The sequence below is a fragment of the Chenopodium quinoa genome, unplaced genomic scaffold (assembly GCF_001683475.1).
Source record: "Chenopodium quinoa cultivar QQ74 unplaced genomic scaffold, ASM168347v1, whole genome shotgun sequence".
In the NCBI taxonomy this organism is placed as follows: Eukaryota; Viridiplantae; Streptophyta; class Magnoliopsida; order Caryophyllales; family Amaranthaceae; genus Chenopodium; species Chenopodium quinoa.
Genome location: NW_018744066.1, coordinates 888,550 through 911,694, shown reverse-complemented (window position 1 = coordinate 911,694; position 23,145 = coordinate 888,550). Strand labels below are relative to the sequence as shown.

Here is a 23,145-nt window from a genome sequence, read left to right as displayed (position 1 = left end):
GATCACAAACATTAATCAAAATAGGATGCATGCATAAATAGTGCAAAAAATATGAATGGAACATTTAAAACGGAGGGAGTAATAACGTGTTTATACGGAGTATTCTTCTTGATTGGCAGAGTGGCATTAAAGGCCTTAGTGGTTGGGTTTGGACTAGTTTAAGTGTACTTTCTTCTTTTATCAAAATGGCCCAAAAATTATATTCAAAGCATGGCCCAAAATCTATATTGTAAGTTTGTAACATCATAAGTGTATTGTCTTCTTCTGTATAAATGAGCATGTATTAATGATATCACAATAATATAGTAAATTCAGACTGAAAAATACATGATCTTAATTTTTTTCTTGATTTGTATTTTTTTTTTAAAAGTTATTATCTTCAAAAGAGTGTTCAATAGACTTTGAAGTGGATATTAAGAAAGAAGTGATCTGACTCATCTCAGAATGACATTTTCAAGTTGATAGAAATAATATGCTAATTACTAGAGTATGTACAAAAAGAACATATATGATCATGGTTGCTAGTCTTGCTACATAATTAGAGACATCTTTGTCTATACATATATAGAGATAATGTGGAAGTTAAGCACATAAGATAATATTGATTATTCAATGATAGTGAATATTACATAATTAAATTTTCAAGGTTTCATGTAAAGATGGTTGATTGAATGATCTTTCCCGTCAATGATGTGATTTTTTTTTTTATGTATAAAAAAGTCCATGAACATTTGTAACTAACTAACTAACTAATAATTTCTTTTTTAAAAAGTGTCAATGAATCAATTAAAATCATTTGTGGTAAACATAAATTAGGGCTTGTTCACAATTACCGAACTGAGCTGATTAGAGCTGAACTGAACTGATTGAAGCTGAACTGAACTGAACTGAGTTGAATTGAATATTTTAATTATGAGAGAGGGAAATTAGAAGCTGAACTAAACGGGACTTAACTGATTGTAGCTGAACTGAAATTAAGTAAATGTGAACAGACCCTTAGTTTTTATCAATAAAAATAAGTTAATCAATAGTAATTAATATAGATATACATACCATATTGACCACATTGTCCTAGCTACTTTATATATATTACGTAAAATAATATATTATTGATTTTTCCTTTTAAAAAAAACACTTGATATAATTCCTGTCCATCATGAAAATTTATCATGGATATTAATCCATATCGACCTACTTTACAATTATAAATTCTGAAGCAAGAAAAAAAAAGATTGGACTATATTTCATGATCAATATCATTTCAATACTATGATAAATAAGATTAGTATAGTTTAATTAGCATACAATAATAATGCAATTACATTTCTCATATACTCCCTCGATTTTGATTTACTTTGGCATGTTTTGATTGCACAAGATTTTAAGTAAATAATTGTCCCTTTTTATCTTAATGAGCTATAATTAATGATGGGGTTATGGGGTAACATTTTTATCATAAAGAATTGTTTTACCAATATACGTGTCAGTGTGTCACTATGTTAAGGACAACGTTACCATTATTTTCAAACAAATTGACTAACATACGTGATAAGTCATACGTGTTAGCGTGTCACAATGTTAAGGACATCGTTACTATCATTTCCGAACAGATTGACACGGTCAAATTGTTAGTGTGTCACTATTAGGTGTATTACCTACTCACCCAATTAAAAAATCACATATTTAAAAATTACGAAGTAGAAAATACAACAAATAACAAGATCCTGTACGACTATAATGTTTTGAAGTATAGATAAACGGTATTTCAAAGAACGGATTGAACAACATACGTGTCAGTGTGTCACTATCCCCCACTCACCTCATGAAAACTCCATCCTGAATTCCTTATTGTATACCAAACCGCCCAAGGAAAAAAAAAAATAAAAGTAGAAAAAAGCCAGAAAAAGGAAGCAAGAAAGCGAAAAACAAAAGCAAAAAAATCAATAAAAATGGAATTATAAAAATAAATACACCCAAGTGTCTCTCTATCCAAATCAACGAAACCCAGGAAAGCTCAGTTGGGTTCTTTCCTGGGTATTACTGCTTCTTCCTTGTTATTACACTACACACTTTCAAGTTCCCACCTTTCACTTTCTCTCTCCTTCGACGTCACTCCTTTACTCTCACTCCTCTTTCTCTCTCATACCCTTTTCCCCATTTTTATTATTAATTCTTGGGATTGATCATTGTTTCTGATTAGGGTTTACTCTGATTTTGATTCTGGGGTTTCAATTTTTGTCAGTTACATGAACTATAATGTCGAGAATATGCACAGATTTGCTACTTTTTGTGGGTATCATGATTATTATTATAGTTGGGTTGAATTTCAATTATACTTTTGCAATTGATTCAATTGATGATGATGATGATGGTGATGGGTTTTCGATTATTGGAAGTGGGGTTGAGAATTCGTATCAATTTCACGGGGATTACTCTCCTCCGACGCCGCCGCCTCCGGTGCTTCCACCGTTACCGCCTTCGGCATCGTGTGAAGGTGATCTTAGGGGTTTTGGATCGCTTGAGAGTGTTTGTAAGCTCAATTCTAGCTTAGAATTATCAAATGATTTGTATATAAAAGGGAGTGGTAATTTAGAGATTGATTCTGGTGTGATTATTAGTTGCCCTTTTGCTGGGTGTTCAATAACTGTTAATTTGAGCGGTGAATTTCAGTTGGGTAGGAATGCTACTGTAGTTGCTGGAGCTTTCTGGGTTGTGGCAGAGAATGCGAGTTTTCTGGAAGGTTCTTTAGTTAATGTTAGTGCTTTGGGGGGTCCTCCGCCTGCACAGACGAGCGGGACGCCTGTAGGGGTGCAGGGTGCCGGTGGCGGGCATGGTGGGAGGGGTGCTAATTGTTTAGCAGACAATTCAAAGCTTCCTGAGGATGTGTGGGGTGGGGATGCCTATGCTTGGTCTGAGGTAGACAAGCCGTGGAGTTTTGGCAGTCGCGGTGGGACTACAAGTAAGGGGGAGAATTTCGGTGGTGGAGGTGGTGGGAGGATACTGTTAAATATGACTAATTCAATTGAAATGGATGGGAGTCTTCTAGCCGATGGCGGCACCACAGGTATTAAAGGGGGAGGAGGATCAGGTGGTAGCATTTTTATAAAGGCTTCTAAAATGTATGTTCTGCTTCCTCATATTATGGGTTTTTATGTTGATTTTATTTTTTTGAGTTTTGTTAAGGCTGTTGATGGTTTTCCATGACATTTTGTTACAGGCTATATTGTTATGTACATACTTGTAATCCTTTGGGTGGGCGAGTTAGATGTTTGGGACATTTTTATGATCATATGAGATGGCTTTTTTTAGTTTGTTAAATGGTTATAAATTTTATTGATTATCTATGTCTGTTATGCGAGTAAAAAATATGTGAACAGTAAAGAGTTAAGTGTTTTTAGACCTAATATCTTGTGACTATTTTTGACGTTGGCTTTGCTTGCCTCAACATGATTTTGTTGAAGCAAAGTTTTCCTGGATTATAAGCAGAATTTGGATTTGGTTCTTCATTTCTTAATTACTATTTCAGCCTCTTAGGCCATATTGTCATGAAAGTATATGCCATTATGGCCTATTATGATGTTAAAATCCTTGTCAGGACTAAAAGATGCATATTTGAACAAAAAAACTAATGTATATAAGCAGCATTTCAAGCCCCATATCTTCATGAAAGGATATGGCAATTGGCATAGCTAAAAGATGAAAGATGCATGATATCACCACCCTTCAGGTTGTGTTGCAAGTCCTTGTATTAGTTTGGATATAGGTGCCGTCCATTGCCTTATCTTCCGAGGCGCTTTTCAATTGTACTATGGCACACCCTGGCTGTCTTCTCTTGGCATTACTTTCTTGTAGAGCCCATGGTGCTTTTCAGCATCTGGTTTTGACCTAGAACTTCAGGTGACAATTGAGTGGACTTATTTCATCTGTTATGCCTTACTTCTATATATTGTTCTTAGAATTTCAGGGAATGATCTCTGCTGTTCAGTAACCCTTTGTCAACCCCTTGGTCTGCAGCATGCCCCCCCCCCCCCCCCCCCCCAACGCCACAAAATTTCTGTTTTGTGCTCTAAAAAGTGAGAAAATACTACGTACATATTGGTTATTGTTCCAGTTGTATCTTGCCATGATCTTTTTTTAAGGTTACAATTATACCTGACATTTTCTCAAAGCTTCAACTCCTTGCATTTCAAATTCTAGTTAGAGTGCTTGCTCTCTGGAGTGTCTAGTTAAACAATTTAGGATATTATCTCATAATCTAGTGGAGGAACCATGAATGAAAAATGAGGCTTGGATAGGAATTGTGGTGTTGCAGGTTTCATGCTAGAAGGTCATTGTTATTAGATTAAGGGTTAGTTAGAAACAACCTCTAAGCTATTGCAGTGGGAATGTTGGTTACTATTGATCCACTTGCCCCAACCAAGGCAAGAGCCTATTTTAGAGGCATCAGGGTAATGAATTTGTTACTGTTAGTATCACAATGAAATTCAAGTAGGGCCTTTGCTTAGAGTTGAGATAGGCATGCTAGATTGCTAGTGGTCCAACTCTCCTCCCTTCTTAAGTTAATTATTTTTGAAAATGCTAAGTTACTTTTTTTTTTTTTTTTTTTTTTTTTTAATTTTATAATTTCCTTTTTTTTGTGAGGGGTAAGGCTAGATGCTTCTTGACCTCAAACCATTCGATGGCAGATTGATAGGAGACATGCCTTTTGATTTTTTCATAATACTTTTATTCCCCATTTTGTTTTTTATGCTATTGCTAAGTGAGAAGAGTTGGGTATAGTGACAGGTTTAACTGGTTGTAGTACATTTAGAAAAATCTCATCTCTCTCTTGCTCTCACTCTCTAGGTTAGGGTGGATGTTATACTCAGTATTGTGTGTTTGGGATGGGATGTGATTGGGGGACTAATAGAAATTAAATAGCTGAGCTCGTTGAGGGAGCTTGAGGGAAGAGGTAAGAAGATTTTTGGAAAGTACAAGGTCACAACCCTTCAATAGAGACTTGCTAAGGGGCTTGAAATGTTGCTTCTGTATATCAATTTTTTAGTTCTTTAACTTGTATTGATTCTGTCATAGATTTGGATCTTCACTTTGGTTTTGCAGCTGAGTCTCATCTCTAATTAGCGATTGTAGTGTCAACTGTTTATTGTTCAAAGACTTCAAACTTTAATTCAGACCCCTATGTATTCTTATATGTAAGAGTATAAATTATTCCGATGTGCAGCTTTCTGTTATATTTCATTACAATATAGTATTTACAAACTCATATAATATTGTTCAAGCTCCAATAGTGTTTCATTATATTCCCTCATATTCCCCTCCAGTATGACTTCTTTATAAGCCAGACATCAATTATGGCCCTACAAGGAGTGAGATTGCCAAGTGCCTGGTCATTATTTTGTCCAAGGAACACAATGCATGAATTGTGTATTCTGATTAATTGTTAAGATAAGGGAGACATCTTTATGGAAGGGAGACAAATGTACGAGGAGGAAAGCTTTCCTCTTGTCTGGAAGTTATATTACATCAGTGGGATTGCTGAATCAGTAGAATGTGATTGGTGCTGTTTGAATTTATGTTGTCTCTATGGTTGAACTGTTGTTCCTCTCTGCTTCTGCTCCTTTCAATAGTGTCTTCTTCCACCCTTTCTCGGATTTACCAACCTTTTGGGACATCTTTATGGAAGGGAGAAGAATGTACGAGGAGGAAAGCTTTCCTCTCTTTCAGAAGTTATATTACGTCAATGGGATTGCTGAATCAGTACAATGTGCTTGGTGCTGTTTGAATTTATGTTGTCTGTAGAGGGACATTAATTCAAGCATAGGATATGGTTGAGGATGGGTTGGTTGAACTGTTGTTCCTCTCTGCTTCTGTTCCTTTCAATAGTGTCTTCTTCCACCATTTCTCGGATAACCAAACTTTTAGGACAGCATTGCAAGCATAGTAGCGTACCACATTGATTTTCATTTTCAATACCTTGCCGCTACAATCTGTTAGTTGGATCTACCCTTATAATTTTCCTTGCAAAGAGCAGGGCTGGAAATGGCCGGGTAAGTGCATCTGGAGGTGACGGCTTTGCTGGAGGAGGTGGTGGAAGAGTTTCTATCAACATCTTTAGCAGGCATGATGATCAAGAATATTATGTTCACGGTAACAATTCCTTCATGCTACCTTCAATAATTTTATATATGCTAATTTCCTAAATGTATTCCTTTTCCTTTGATGTATCGATAAGATTTATGACTACTGCTGTCAACAAGAACCATTTCCTTTTCTGCTCTGGACTTGTAGGAAGAAAAGATAAATAATATATTTAGTGGAAGATTTAGGTTTTTGAGATACAGCATAAACTTGTTGCTGATCAAATATTGCTCGGATTTCTTATGCAATGGTAACAATTAACTAAGTAGCTGACCTGCCTTTTTGTGACTGTTCTAATATTGCTGCTGAACCTCCCAAGTACCTGTTGTATTGCTAACTTCATTCATGAACATTTACGATCAAATGTCTTAAATTCTGACCTTTGTATTGCTGAATTTAGTTACACTACCTCCTGATCTATAACGTAACTTTGGAAATTTACAGGGCTCATAGTTCCCATGACGTAGTATTGGCGCTTTTAATTTTATGTTCAATTTAGGAGGTTGTGGACAGAAATTGTAAGATGGTAGTTAGTTTTTCTTGCCCGTGGAATCATAGATCTTGCCCGTGTCCAGTGTCACCTATTTGTTTATGCATGCTATACTTACTAGTTAATACTTAGGCATATATTGATTTTTTAAATTTTTTTTATTTTATTTATAGGAGGGAGAAGTTTTGGTTGCCCTAAAAACTCAGGTGGTGCTGGTACATTTTATGATTTTGTTCCTCGGAGGCTGACTATCGACAATCACAACTTGTCAACAGACACAAACACACTTCTTCTAGAATTCCCTAATCAGCCACTGTGGTCAAATGTCTACATACAAAATCAGGCAAAGGCTACAGTTCCTTTGTTTTGGAGTCGTGTGCAGGTAAACAATGTGTGAATGTGTTGATTTGAGCATTTAATTTTGTGGTGTTGGTAATTGTTTTTGTTTCAGCCCTAAGCTTGTGTATGTTGCCCCACCTTATTCACGTGGTAAAAGAAAATGTTTAGTATACCATATTTTTACTGATATGATTATGAACTTTATATGTGTATATGGACCCTAAGTTTAAAAAAATAAAAAATAAAAAAAATGGACCCTTAGATTATCATAATAGGACAATTAAGGTGCTTCCCTGATTTTACACAACTTCCCAAACTGATTCCTGATTTCTTATCCTTAAAGTCATATTTTACTTTTGAGATCAAGCGAATGAAAACTTAGCAAAATATTTTTTTCTTAATCTTTTATTTTCTTGATTATTAATGTGTTTTGTTCATACAAGACATTTGGAAGGGTATCAATTTGAAATTGGATCTTGAGGAGGCCTATGGTAGAGCAATCTGCAGTAGTGCAGTTTACTAATTAGCTAATCCTAGTAATGTGATTAATTGGAGTTTAGCCTTTGTGGAAGGGATATATCTTTTCTCTTGACACAAGTGTTAGATCTTACTCAGTGTTACTTCTTGTTTCATCTTGATTTGAATTATGTATAATTGTAATTTAAGCAGGTCCAAGGACAGCTTACTCTGTCTTCCGGCGCGGCTTTAACCTTTGGCCTCGCACATTATGCATCATCAGCATTCGAACTAATTGCAGAAGAACTCTTGATGAGTGACTCGTTGATTAAGGTATGCTCCATTTATCTTTTTACTGTCACTATGTTTATAGAGGTTAAAGGCCATCTGAAGGCTGACAATTTGAAAGAGGAAGCCATAACCAATCAACCTAAGATGAAGAAGTTAAGCATCACTGAGCCTGCTGCAGTACTTTTGGAATTTCTCTGTTAATTGCTTATTAGTCCATTGAAGGGCTAATGATAAGATTACCTGTCAAACATACACCAAATTGCATACATGTGATGTTTTTATATGCCTGTGGTCTATAACTCTGAATTGCTGCTTCTGGACAGTGAAGGATTTGGTTCTTCTGTAGGCACTGTTCTATCTCAGCAATTGTTTGGTGTTTTACGCTAGCATATATCTTTAGGATCTTCCCAAAACAACTTTTTCTATTTTATCCTTTGGAGTAAGAGCTGTTTTTGGCCTCTCTGGTTGTTGGTTCACCAATGTTTCAAGGCAGCTTGCTTTGGTCTGAAATAGCAGAAGTGAGGAGTGCTGTATAATTTTTTAATTATTAGTTTTTATATTTTATTTCATTTTTTTTTTTATAATGACAGTTTTCTCTCTCCTTGCTCTTTTTCTCTCAAAACACAATCTCTTCTTTATTCAACTCTAATTGACAAATGTTATAGTATACCTGAGGTCCCATCACGAATCTCAATATCTATTTTTCGCCCTTTACGCTGTGAAATTGAATTTATTTGTAGTATGCTGTAAATTCCGTGTAAGGTTTTTATTTTTAAATAATTAAAAAACTGTAGTAACCTTAATTTTGATATAAAATTGACTATAGGTAGAGAGAACATCATGTTTCATGCAAGCAACAACAAGCGTTTCATTGAAGATTTGTATGTGCTAAATTAGTATGCAACATCTTGTATACATGTATGTTGCACTATGCTCATTTGTTTGCATTTTTGCAACCTGTTGCAATTTTCTAGTATTCAAAATTTTTGGTTTGTAATCATGTTGATGATTTTTCTTTCATCGTTCACTATTTGAATTTGTTCTATAGTGAGAAGTCTGATAATTTACTATGATTCTATAATTTACTCTCAGGTATATGGCGCCTTACGCATGACTGTAAAGATGCACCTCATGCTGAACTCACAAATGTTGATAGATGGCAGCGGTGATGCAATTGTGGCTACTTCTCTTCTTGAGGTCAGCAATCTACTGGTTCTCAAGGTACTTAAAAATTTACCATTTGTCATTTATTACTGTTTTACTTATCAGTTGTAGCAACTGTTGCGATTCTAGCTGAGACATAACATCCATACTGGGATTACTGGTTTGCTCATTTTTTCTGGTCTATAGGAATCGTCTGCAATACATTCTTCAGCAAATCTGGGAGTTCACGGACAAGGATTCTTGAATTTGACTGGCCCTGGAAATGTTATTGAGGCTCAACGTCTTGTCCTTTCGTTATTTTTCAGTATCTATGTGAGTTCCTTTGCTCCAATGTCATATAATCGAAATGTGGTTTGGCAGTCTCTATCATTTTTAATCTAGCATGCATTTGTATGTTTTTATTCTAATGTCTTGTTTCTCAATGAAATTAAAACAAACAAATAATAAAGGAGTCTAAAATTATGTTGACTAAATGAAATGTGTGTGAGGTTGTTTAAGTCCTGATTCGGATCTTATGATCCTATGATTCTACAATCCATAAACATGTCACCGATCCAGATCTTAAGTATGATCTTAATATTAATAGGATCTTAGGATCGATCGATCAATTAATCAAAGCTTAATACCATAAGTGGGGTCGGCTACATGAACCAAAAGTGATTATTCCGCATCGTCATCCACAAAAATCTTCCTCATCCATCCCTTACGATCAAATATCTCATTCTCATGTGAATCCATAGCTTCCTAACTCCTTCTAAATAAGTCATTAATAGGATCTTACGATCGTTACTAAAAAATAATTTTGGATGATAGGGTCATAATGCGATTCTATGATCTTGCGATCTACCGATCCGATCCTTTGTATAACAATAAATTAACATTCTGTCCTTTTTTACATGATTTCTATTACTAGTTAATTATTCACATAATGTGCTTTTATATTAATAAACTTTTGAAGTTTATTAATCATAAGATTTGTTTTCGACAATCTTGCCATACATTATCAATTACAACTTGTGTTATAGATTTGAACTGTTTGTACACTTGATAAATCTGAAGTATTAGCCTTATGTAAGCAAAACAATGTCTTTATGATTAATACTACTAAACATGCAATTTTGTATCGCACTGTAGCAGTGTTATCATTTTTTTTTTGTTATTTAGTAGAATCTTATAATTTTCCGATCCTATCCCCCTTACCAATCCAATGTTGAATCTCGATCCTAACTTCCTTGATGTGTGCATGACAATTGATGAGTGAGAAAATTAGTTATTTGCTGAACATAATTGTCGTAGTCATTACTGTCTGTGCAATTTTGTCATAATTGTTTGATAGGATATGTACGTTAAATGTAGTCCGTGGAAATGAATTACCATATGAGTCAACTCAATGATAAAATAGCTGAGGCTTGTTATTTACTTAGACTTAATCCTGGGAGTAAATTGGAATGTGGTACTAGAAAGTTGAAGTTTGGTATTATTTATGATGTTAATTATCTGGGAAAAAAAAGATTGCTTAAGTGGGCTTGAGCTCTCTAGACCTTTTTTTTTTTTTTTTTAATATATTTTTAGGCTCTCATGCTACATTGAGGACATCTTGTTCATCATTTATATGTTATCCCTTTCTGTAATAGAAGCTTGCTTGTGTATTTGACAAATGGAAATATAATTTCAAGGGGTACTGTCATTTTTTCAAGATTGTTACAATTCATTTATTTACTCAAAAACGAAGAAAATGATTAAGTAGTGAGCTGTAAGAAAAAAAATAATAGAGCACTGTAAGTATTGGAAGTTGTTAGTAATGAATAAAATAACTAGTAGTGGAATGTTGTAAGGAAAGCATAATAAATTAGTTAAATGGAGAAAGAAGTAATAAATTAATTTTGCCCATACAAAGTGAAGTGTAAAGTCGGCTAAAAAAGGAAAGTGTAACCATCTTTGGGAAACTCTAGGAGTAGTTTCTAAGATAGTAAGATGTCATAGGTGTGGGTGTTCAGTTTTCATCAAGCCTAATATCAATATTAATAGATTCATTTATTTTTCTTGAGAAACCATTTGTAATTTATTTATTAATGTTCTTAAATCATATTTGTTGTTTATGAAGGTTGGGCAAGAATCAATTTTGCGAGGTCCTTTGGTAAGGGCGAGCAATCATGATGCGTAAGCTAGTCTTCTGGCCTTTGAAACCATTCTTTAGGTTCCTCAAGATATATTTTCTGCTTACTTTGCACCTTGTGGTTTTTCCAGTTCCCCAGATCTTTATTGTGACCAGCAAGAATGCCCTGTGGAAATACTTCATCCACCTGAAGATTGTAATGTGAACTCCTCACTGCCCTTCACCTTACAGGTATAGATTAATAAGAACAATAGCTTTGCCAAGTCTGATCTAGATAAAGTGCTTTGTTTTTTTTTTTTTTTTTTTTTTTTTTTTTTTTTTTTTTTTTTTTTTTTTTTTTTTTTTCGCGCGTGTGTGTGGGGGAGGGGTGAACGGTGGAGTTACCAAAAAGGGGAGGGGGGTATGGAGACTCAACAATGACATGGAATATTGACTTTTGTTGTAGAGATTATTTTATCCATATTGGAGTGATATAATCCTTGTTTGCTCACTCTTGTCGGCACACATTCATATCCCTCTGACAAAGTTTTATAATGCAGATTTGTCGTGTTGAAGATGTTAGCATTGAAGGTGTTGTAGAAGGATCCGTTGTTCATTTCCATTGGGTCAGATCTGTGTCTGTTCCACATACGGGAATGATTAGTGCATCTGGATTGGGTATTGCTCTTAGGTCTCTACTGTTAATTTTTTTGACATGTATCACAGGGAAAGCTGCATAATTGTAAAAATAGTGTTTCTTTGTTTGTTTCTTACAAGACAAGAAGAATATTAGACAAAGAAATTAATGTGAGTTTAAGATGGATGGGAAGATAAAAAAAGGGATGTTGGTTGTAGGAAGGAAAATGTGGCATTCCTTTCAGAAGGATTTTCCACTATTGGGTAAACTATTTTCCACCTTTAGGAAAATTATTTTCCACCCTTTACGAACCAAACAACAATAGAAAATGTTTTTGATCAAAACAGAGTCTTAATTTCTTCATCTTTTTCAACCGAGTTGGTTAACTTGATGCTGTATGATTCTCATAAGGTGGGGAGGACGAGAGAACTAATTGGTTAGTCAAAGATTGTACTGTGTTTCTTTTTCCTTGAAGAATTTATAATCCCCCCCCCCTTCTTTTTTTTTTTTTTTTTTTTCTTTTCCTTTGGTTATCATGACAGATTGGTAGTTGGAATATGTATTTTAGGAGTGATGATTTCTTGCTATGTGTGTAGGCTGCATAGGAGGTGTTGGTCGAGGAAACCTTTCCAGCAATGGTCTTGGAGGGGGTGGAGGACATGGGGGCAGAGGTGGAGATGGATTTTGTGATGGGAAATTTGCTGATGGTGGTGGTGCGTACGGAGATGCTGATTTGCCATGCGAACTCGGTAGTGGTAGCGGAAACAGTAGTTTACCAGGATCAACTGCTGGTGGTGGTATCATTGGTATGCTTTACATTTTGCTTTTGAATAAATAAGAGTTACAGGCCTTACAGCCTTGTATGTATGTTTCCTTGTTCTTTTTATCTTCTTCCTTGATCTCTTTGCTTTGATAGAATTGGTGGGGTAGATTGATGTTTTATTTATCATTGCTGAAGTGTTTTGACAAAAGAAAAAGGTTTGACTTGTATATCAAGCAGAATGCTCTGTAAAGATGAGTTATTTCATTTCCATGTATGTATTGAGGATGAGAAAATATTTACCTTCATTATCCCGTCTTATGGCTAATTCTGGCAAACATGCATGACATATGTCGAGAACTACGTGCATCATCTGTTGATTCAAGCTCTTGACAGTTGTACATGTGGGACAAGTATCTTTAGTTCACCTTGTGATGTTTGAGTTGCTATCCAAGTCTTTAGTTATACTACACCTTTGCTGTTAGTCATGAAATTTCCTAAAAGAGACCGGGTCATTGAACAAGTGTCTTTGCTGTTGCTCCTCTGGTAGATTCCATGTATCTGTAATATCTACAACACTTTAATGATAGATGTTTCATGTTTGTTTCCTGTTTTTGTCATTCTCAATTACAGTGCTAAGTAGACATTCAAAAATCATCTTAATGCATCTCTGAGGATGGGTAAAGGACACCCCTGCCCCTTGTGCTTTTGCGCAAATCATTGATGTAATTTTTAATTGTACTTGCATTCTGCCTATCTTGTGGTATCCCTCTTAACTTATTATGTAGAATAATTATCTGGTGGTGGAAGTACAACTTTACAATGCTTGGTTTTTGAGATATGGAAGTTAATTGTGCTTGATTTTTCTCGGAAGTGGCTTCTACATCTATACAATATGCGTTTGATTTTGGCCTGAAGTATGATTTTTTTTTGGGGGTAAAACTATAACTTCTGAATTTCTATATTCCCAGAACTGGAACAATATGGCTATCATTAGAATGGAGCCAACCCTATCAAGTTGTGGTTTACATATAGTTGACCCCGCGCTCTCCAATTTTCTTTGGTGGAGAATTAAGTTGGACATTCTGGCTTATTGTAGTTTCTAGCAACTTCGAATAAGCATTTGTTGGGAAGAAACTTGCATTTGTCTCCCAACAAAAAATACTTACACTTGTTCCATGTCAGAGTTTGTAAACGTTCACTCTCTTGGAGCATCTTTTAGATGTTTGTGCCCCCTTTCAAAGTTTCAGCTCTAGGTATGGTGGAATCTAAAATATTAATCAGATTTCAGATAAAATATCCATGTTATCTTCTGATTTTCTACTGTACATCTCAACTGGAAACATATCTCTTCTTTTATCTTGGTTGTAGTATTATCAGATGTACCCTTTCTTACCTTCTAGGTTTGTTATTTTATATGCTGAAAATTAGAGATTACATTTTCTTTCTAGGATTCTCATTACCCTCTAAATAATGTATATTTATTTACTTTTTTGAAATACTTTTTTTCATCATGATCAGTGATGGGGTCCCTGGAGCACTCTTTGCCAAGTATGATTATTGAGGGTTCATTAATTGCTGATGGGCAGAGTTGTGAAGAAGGTATAACAAAGCAAAGAGGTGCAATGTATGCAAGTAATGGCCCAGGTGGTGGTTCTGGTGGAACCATTCTTGTATTTGTTCAAACATTGCATCTTGGGAATTATTCTGCTGTTTCAGCTGTTGGAGGAAATGGTAGCCCAAATGGTGGTGGTGGTGGCGGTGGAGGAAGGGTTCATTTTCATTGGTCAGACATTCCAGTTGCAGATAAGTACCAGCCCATTGCTAGTGTGAGTGGCAGAATCCTTGTTCGGTTAGTATCCAGCTGTCAACTATTGGGTTTTTTTTAATACATTATATCTATTCTAGTATATATTGCTCACTGATGTCATGCACTAATACTTGGTATGTGGTATCTGTGGTTGTTACATTCCTGTTTGGATGTCTGGTTAGTTTTCCCTTTATGCTCTTATATCAAGGCATGCTTAGAATGAGTGCAATTCATGGTATGAAATTTGTCAAACAAGTTTCTTTAAGAAAAAGTAAAAGTGTGTGGATAAAATGAACTAGAAGAGATTGCAATAGTTGGAGACAGGAGTCCTCCAAAGAATCTTTGAAGAATAAAAATGCAATAGAAAAAGTCTCGTCCTGCTTTACATCATAATAGAGCAACCCAAGAACCCCATGAAGGAAAGCGAGGGCCAAGGTGCACTAGTCTATCATAGTGACCTATATTGGCCATATATCTATTTTCTAAAGTTTTCTTTGCTCTGGAGCCAATAACATACTAGGGAATAATTCTAAGACTATAATTAGGGGATTAATTATTTCTCTTCATATGTTTGTCATGAAAAAATTGTACTTATTGGTGTAACTCTCCTTATTCTATAAACATGCAAACCACCTATTTGAAACATTTATTTTATTTTATTTTTCTTGAATAGGTTGAAAAATCCAACCACTGCCCCTCCCCCCCCCCCCCCACCTCAAAAAAAAAGCTCTCCTTTCTCTCTTCGTGTCTCTTCTTCCCCATTTAATCTGCACCATCAGAACCTTACTGAGGTTGAATTTGGCTATAAGGGTTGATGATCACCCTGAGATGAGACATAAGGAGGTCTAGTCAAGTCATGGTGAGCCTTGAGAGTGTTTTATGTATGTTATGTCTGTGGTGTGTTATTGCTCAAGGGAGCAGCCTTGCCATCGGGAAGGGATAACTATAAGGTTGCATTAGTGAGGTCTGGGGGATTGTGCATTTGGTTAACGTTGGTTTAGTTAGGTTCATAATTCAGTTATGCTTTTTTAAAATTAATTGTTGTTCTGGTGGTCATTTCAGTGTTTGTATGTAATAAGTTATTGGCTTCTTAATACAGAGGCGGTCCGGGCAAAAGTGAAGGGTATCCTGGTGAAGAAGGAACTGTCACTGGAAAGGCATGCCCAATTGGGCTCCATGGAATCTTTTGTGAGGTAAATTTACTGTTTTCTTGTTGATTACCAGAAGGTTGTCTGTTTCATTTTATATCATGGAATCTGTCATGGCGAGAAGAATTTAATAAGATGAGTGTATCTCATTCTAGTGTTTTTGTCTCGTGATCTTTTATGTGTGTCAATTTCATTCCCTATATGTCCTTTAGAAAATTAGAATATCTAACTAACTTGAGTCAGCTAAGTGTCATCTAGTTACAACTGTTGTTAGCTTTGAGAGGATGCAGGCTGCGATATTTGTGTCAGCTTTTTCTTGCTCATTGCCTGCCATTAGTTGTTTGAAAATACTTTCAGATGTGTTTGATACTGTGATGATTGCATCTTAGACAATTTTATTTTACTGTATCACAGGAATGTCCTATTGGCACATTCAAAAATGTCACCGGGTCTGATCCGACCCTCTGTCGTAGTTGCCCAGCTTATGAGCTTCCAGATCGTGGCATGTATACCCATCAACGAGGTATCACATATTTTCATCGTTTTTAACTTTGCAAGTATGGTGCTATGTTATTTATCACCTGTTTTTTTATGAATACTTTCCTTATAACTCGTTGTGCCCTTGAGAATTGATATCTCAGATTGTATTTATTTACAATGCTGTATAATTGATTTTTAGTGCCTCATGACCTCAGAGATCATTAGATTTTGGGTGAAGCTGGTAACTTTTTTTTTCCTTTTCTCTGGCTCTATATTCTTTACAGGTGGTGTTACTGAAACTCCTTGTCCTTACAAGTGTATATCTGATAGATATCACATGCCACACTGCCGCACAACATTGGAAGAGTTAGTGTACACGTTTGGTGGGCCGTGGTGGTTTTGTTTTTTCCTTCTTAGTATCCTCATCCTGTTGGCTTTAGTTCTTAGTGTTGCGCGGATGAAATTTGCTTCCGGGGATGATATTCCAGGTTTATTACCCCATCGAGGACGTACTCAACTAGACCATTCCTTTCCTTTCCTTGAGTCCTTGAATGAGGTCGACATCTATTTCTTGGCTCTTATATGTCTTACCAAAGCTTCTGCTTCTGCTCCTAATCCTTTCCTCTTGAATACACTTGTAACTTCACCTTTATTATGTGTTTGTGACAAGTGTTAAGTGTCTTTGTGTTCCAGGTGTTGGAGACAAATAGAAATGAGGAAGCACAGAGCCATGTTCATAGAATGTATTTCCTGGGCCCGAATACATTTAGTGAGCCATGGCATCTACCTCACTCTCCTCCAGATCAAGTGAAAGAGATAGTGTAGGTTTCCATTGATTCTTGTCGTGGCATACATCTATTTACTTGAGATACTAGCTAGTTTTATATCGTATGAGCATGATAACTCCTATTTACCATCTGATAGAGACTTTAGCACATGTGACTTTATCAGAGTTCAATGGTGCAAACTTTTTGGTTGGGTTTAGAAGAGATAGCAAGATGATGAAGTGGGTATGCTATATTTTTGTAAATGTTTTTTTGGCAAAAAAAAAAAAAAGAAGAAGAATTGAACCCAACTAAAAATGCTCTGTTTGTTCTTTCAAAAAAAAAAAAAACCCTGCTTGTGTATCAGCATGAATGCGTTAAGCTGCAACTTTGTTTTAATCTGTGAGAATTGTCCAAATTGCAGGTATGAGGATGCATTTATCCGCTTTGTTGATGAGATAAATGGAGTTGCTTCTTATCAGTGGTGGGAAGGATCGGTGCACAGCATTCTTTCTGTTCTAGCATATCCACTGGCATGGTCATGGCTGCAGTGGTGTCGAAAAAAGAAGCTACAGCGACTACGTGAATTTGTGCGTTCAGAGTATGATCACTCCTGTTTACGTTCGTGTCGCTCTCGCGCTCTTTATGAAGGGCTGAAGGTTTTTTTTTTTTAACCTCCTTTCAGTTCTCCATAGCAATTTGGACTCTGCTTGGGTTTGTCCTCCATGTATGCTGGGCCGGTTTGGGTATCTTTTATTTGGTGATGGAAAAACGAAAGTATTCAGAGATTAACAATTCAATGTTATTTTCCCCACATTTTAAAGATGTATTTATGAATATGAATTGTGTTGATGTTTCATTGTTTTTTTTTTTATTAATGATAAGTGTTACATATAATGTGCGCACTTGGGAAGACCAATTCACTTATCAGTAGTTTGATTTAGGTTATCTGGCCTGATTTGACTTGGTTTACTGTTCCAGTTATCTGCTACTTCAGACTTGATGCTTGCATACCTAGACTTCTACCTGGGTGGAGATGAAAAACGATCTGACCTTCCTCCTCGTCTAAACCAGCGTTTACCTTTGACATTGATATTTGGAGGCGATGGAAGTTATATGGCTCCATTCTCTCTTCACAATGATAATGTTTTAACTAGCCTTATAAATCAGGTAAATACTATTTTTGCTTGAATTCAGTGTAGACTTGTGAGATTGTGAACTTTTGATTGAGTACTGTTTGCCCTTTTGTTGCTCTGTTGCAGTCTATGCCACCCACAGTTTGGTATCGACTTGTAGCTGGTCTCAATGCTCAATTGCGTCTTGTTCGCCGTGGACAACTGAAGTCAACCTTTGAACCTTTTGTCAACTGGCTTGAAACCGTAGGGAACCCTGTCACTAGCATCCATGGCTTGAGAGTTGATCTGGCATGGTTTCAGCCAACTACTATTGGCTATTCTCAGTTTGGTCTTGTGGTGTGTCGAGCAAGAAATCTCCAGCCATCTGGTGGTAATATCGACAGGGTCCTTCCTCCGAAGCCACCATCAAGGTAAAATGCTGAATGCAGAACTGATTTATGCCAGATGCTTACTTGCGTTGAAATGCACGTATGCTCTATTACCACTTTCTTCAGACCTTTCACTTTTATACTTTGACACATATCTCAACCCCCCCCCCCCCCCCCAAACCCACCCCCTTGCTGAAAAGGGGGAAATATGGAATTAGGTTTAGTATTGTTTTGTTTTGGATATAGTCTAGTAGTAGCGAAATGCTGGGCTGCTGGAGTTTGGCATTACCTTCATCTTGTGTACTCCTTTATCTCCTGCTTAGTTTAATGACTAGTAGCAGGTACAGTTTTAGGTAATTAATGGAATGATGGCAATGACCCATACCTGCTTCTAGATGTTGGATAAAAATTAAATCCCACAGCCTGCATTTCCAAGAAATCTCTCTGTTGGTAATTTTATTAGGTGAGTTTTAATGACTCGATATGGTGGAATATGTATTTCAATTTTATGTAGGGGGTGATAATGATGGGATATTGATAGGTACGGTGGTGCCGGCTAACGACAACACTGGGTCAATGGAGTAGGGTACTGATGGTCCAAGTGTGAAGATGAATCAGTCAAATATAATATGAACTATTTTAACCCTGATTCCAAAGATGGTGGCTTTTTCTCTAATCCACTGACCACTATCCTCTTCAATTTTTAGGTTATAGGTTTTGGCTACCGACAACACTGGGTCAATGGAGTAGGGTACTGATGGTCCAAGTGTGAAGATGAATCAGTCAAATATAATATGAACTATTTTAACCCTGATTCCAAAGATGGCGGCTTTTTCTCTAATCCACTAACCACTATCCTCTTCGATTTTTAGGTTATAGGTTTTGAGGGGATTTGTGGCATGGGTTTTGAAATGCCTTTTTTTTTTGGCTATTATACAAGTATGAGTTTGTTGATTCTAATCTCATACTTATTTTTTGATGTGGGTGAACCAAACTTCCCCTTCGATCATATAGAAAAGATAAGTTCTCCTAGTTGAAAGTAATGGAAATACGGTCAGGGATGTTAAAGGTCTAAATCTAGAAATGGCTATAATGGGAGTAAGAACAAGAATACCACACCTGCAAAATCCTCCTGGGACAGGATAATTCTATTTATAGTACAGTTCAGGTTATTATTTGGTCAATTATGTAGGACAATGTAGGTTATTGCTAGCAATCTTCCTTTTGAATTTATATCATGCACTTGGGATCAAGATTAATGATGCACACTGTGCTCCTGAATGAACAAATAGTTCTGAGATTTTAAATATATAGTTGAAAGATTGTTAACTATATGCGATGTTCATAATGTTGAACTATATGCTTGTAATTTTTGCTTTGAACATACTTATCATATTCTTTATTATGAATAGTAGCTCGAAGATTTTGATTTTTTTTATGACTACCATAATATTTTAATGATTATATAGTTCATAATTGATATATTTTTTCTAATTAATTAATTATATTAATTTATTAATGCTATCAAATATTATTATCAACATTTTTTTGATTTATCAAATTTTTAATTTCATTTATGTTATTTTTATTCTTATTTTATAATTTCTCAAAATATATTTATTTTATTTGGATTAAAATATTCAAAATTTATATTTACATTGTAGATATTATGACTAACTGTGGACATTTTATAACGTGAAAAAAAAAAACCGATCATATTATATATCATTAAAATAATATGGTAGTCATTTTTCAAATGACCGCTGTAAAATCATTATATTTTTATAATTTTGAACTACAAATTTGCGATCTTTGAACTATATGTTCATGATATATGTTCATAATATTTGTAACTATTTAAACATATGTTCAGTCCACGAACAAAATGCTTGTAATTTTGGACTTTTTGTTCATTCGGGGCCATGAGTGCATCTTGATCCATGTGCAGGATATAATTTCCGTTTTATATAAGAAGTGTGGAAAAAAAAAAAAAAAAAAAACCCTGCCGATCTTTTGTGGACCAGCCAAATTATGTTTTCTTATGAATTATAATTAAGGGTGTACCAACTGAAAAAAGGTTAATCCATGTCCTTGGTTATGTGTCTACCCTCTATTTCTCTCCTATTGTATGTGACTATGTGGTGTATGTGTTAAAACTATTTGTTTAATGTATGTAAGAGTTTGTTTTATTGATTTTCTTTCACATATGCAGGGTTCATAAAGATGATCAAGTGGACCACTTGAAAGACTCTGAACTCCAGATGGTAGATAGAAAAATTCCTGGATATATTCTTCAAGAAAAGAGCTTGCACATGCTTAAAAATAGTTGGAACATTTCTTGTCTTTTCAACTTTTTAGCATGTAATACCAAGCCCGCTGGTCATCAGGTAATTCAATTTCTTAGTAAGTATCGTGAATCCAATAATTATTGCCGTAGCTTTTTTTACACAGCTCTTTCATGTGGTGCGATTGCAGGATCTAATTGGTCTCGCCCTCTCAACACTATTGCTAGCAGATTTTAGCTTGGTAGTGCTCACGCTGATTCAGCTATATTCTATTTCACTTCTGGACTTCTTTATGGTTCTTTTTGTCCTTCCTCTTGGAATATTACTTCCATTTCCCGCTGGGATAAATGCTTTGTTCAGCAGAGGACCTAGGAAAACTGCTGGTCTTGCACGCATTCATGCTCTTTGGAACATCACTTCTTTTATCAATGTGGTAAGTCTCAACTTTTACAATATGGTTATAATTCACATTATAGAAAATTATATTTTGTGCTCTGGTCAAGTACATCTACTCTGAATGTGGTTTAATTTCTAAGCAATGTCAAAAACATTAGTCAATGTTTTTTATAAAGGGATTTTCTTTTTGCCACATACTGTATGTACTTGATCACTGAATCTTTTTTTTCACGTTTCTCTTGTCTTGCTTATTATATGAAATCTCTTATGTGTGCACATACTGAGAAACATGTTGAAGCTTAGAGGTTACATTAATTTGTCTGTGACAGTTCACTGCTTTAATTTGCGGGCTTGTTCATTATAAGATTCAACCGAGCAAGAAACCTGGGGACGTCCATTCTTGGAATTTTAGCAGGCAAGGGTAAATTATACTTCGTATATTTGTCATTATTAGTATTATACTTCAGTCATTGTGGTTCACTTTTGTCTTATCATTTTTAACTATATTTTGACTGCAGGCAAGAAAGCGAATGGTGGGTGCTGCCTTCAGGTTTAATTTTGTGCAAGCTTTTTCAAGCCCGACTTATCGATTACCATGTCGCAAACCAGGAGATTCAGGATCTAACATTATACAGCAAGGACCCTGACCAGTTTTGGCAGTCATGATTTTTTTTGTACTGTCGAGGATAATTGGAACCGAGGTCTTTATAATTTTCTTACATTTTTACCGTTCACATTTTGTAAATTGTGATAAGGCTTTAATTTAGAATAGTAGTGAGAAATGTATATTGCCCCTTTGTGTGGGGTTGCCGGATGGGGGGAGGACTCATTTGTAGCAGCTAATTTTTTCTTGTCAATATGCTGTAAATAACATCATCAATGGTTAAAGTTTGAAAGATACATGCATAGCAAGTGCATTTATAAGTGATGAGTCAAATGTTCCGTAAACAGCCCTATATACTCGGATTACTCGCATTCGGCCGTTTCCTCATGAAGGAGTGTTTGCAAGTATTAGAAAACAGAGGTGTTATAACAGATGGAGAACACAAAGGAGAGAAACCCAGAAGCCTGCAAACCAGAGTCAGATTCCCCTTTGCTTTCTTTATCAATGTAGGACAAACTTCCAAGATGGGGAAGAACGCAAGGGAGAGAAACCCAAAAACCAACAAATCAAAGCTCACAATGAGATTTCATCCTAAAATCAATTCGTAATAGGAGTAGTAGTCCGCTTGGGTTATAAATTGACAGCCCTCGGATAAACTTTACTCACACTTGCACTTATAAGAGAATATATATATATAAATATATATATATATATATATATATATATATATATATATATATATATATATATATAATAGCGATAATGTAAGACACCGAGACAGTAAGGCCCCGTTTGGTTTAATGTAAAACATTTTCAATGGAAAATTAGTTTTCATGGAAAACATATTTTCAAAGAAAAACACAATTGCAAATTAGTTTTCCTTTGTTTGGTTGCATACAAGAAAAGTCCAAGAAAAATAAAAAAATTAAAGTGGAAATGTAAGGATGAATGAGAGGGAAGTAAAAAGAGAGGTAAGGAGGAGAGAGGAAAATGTGGCTTCCCTTGTTTTTAGAAGGAAAATGTTTTCCATCATTAAGGTTGGAATTTTCCACCATTAAAAAATTGTTTTCCACTCCTTAACAAACCAAACATAGAAAAATGGGAAAAAAATGAAAAATTCATTTTCCATGAAAACCTTTTACATCAAACCAAACAAGGCCTAAGTTCGACTAATCCTACAAACAATAATTTTTGAAAGTGTTAGAAAAGTAAAGCAACAACTATAGTAAACTTTATCCTTTCGGCTAATGGTTGCTTCACAAGTTATCAACTCAAACACTAAGCTTAGCTATCAATTAACTACTGTGAAAAGATAATGTAATTTATACGATGTATGTGAATATAATTTTTCATGAAGGTTAAATATAAACTCTTGTATTAGAATATGCTATAATTGGGTGGTGGATCCCAAATTCCCAACTTTATATGAAGATTTTTTGATTGGGATGTTATTTTATTTTATGATTCTAAATATTTCTCATACATTAAAATTACTCCGAATAATCCAAACCATTCAAAGAAAAAAAAAATCCAAAATTTTGGGCGGTTGGTAGTGACTCAATGCCTACAACAATCTTTGTCAACTTGGTTGAATTTGTGACTATATTTTTTTATCATATCTAAATATCTACGCAATGCTGACTCAGGCTTCTATACTACATTACATTTTTATTTTCCACCTACTTATATTTCAACCAATCATGCCTTTTCTAGTCTATTAATTAGCGCGTGGAATAAAAATAATGATATTCTTATTTACATATTACCACTCCTTAAGAATTTGT

General features: G+C 35.3%; 1 protein-coding gene across 2 annotated transcripts; it reads left to right on the top strand.

Moving 5' to 3' along the window:
- The first annotated feature begins 1,608 nt into the window (after positions 1 to 1,608).
- Positions 1,609 to 21,685, top strand: LOC110690893. Of its 2 annotated transcripts, none has more exons than XM_021867794.1 (22): positions 1,609 to 3,119; positions 6,032 to 6,147; positions 6,802 to 7,010; positions 7,637 to 7,756; positions 8,807 to 8,935; positions 9,065 to 9,190; positions 10,983 to 11,038; positions 11,126 to 11,225; positions 11,534 to 11,651; positions 12,207 to 12,416; positions 13,892 to 14,222; positions 15,280 to 15,373; positions 15,743 to 15,851; positions 16,093 to 16,364; positions 16,502 to 16,629; positions 16,997 to 17,231; positions 17,554 to 17,742; positions 17,835 to 18,118; positions 20,289 to 20,463; positions 20,552 to 20,794; positions 21,087 to 21,178; positions 21,276 to 21,685. In XM_021867794.1, the coding sequence occupies exons 1-22, from the start codon at positions 2,257 to 2,259 to the stop codon at positions 21,421 to 21,423; spliced, it is 4,347 nt and encodes a 1,448-aa protein (XP_021723486.1). In that variant the 5' UTR covers positions 1,609 to 2,256; the 3' UTR covers positions 21,424 to 21,685. The 2 variants fall into 2 exon arrangements, with proteins under 2 accessions (XP_021723486.1, XP_021723487.1); XM_021867795.1 differs by having other exon boundaries at positions 1,612 to 3,119; positions 21,087 to 21,172.
- Positions 21,686 to 23,145: the final 1,460 nt, after the last annotated feature.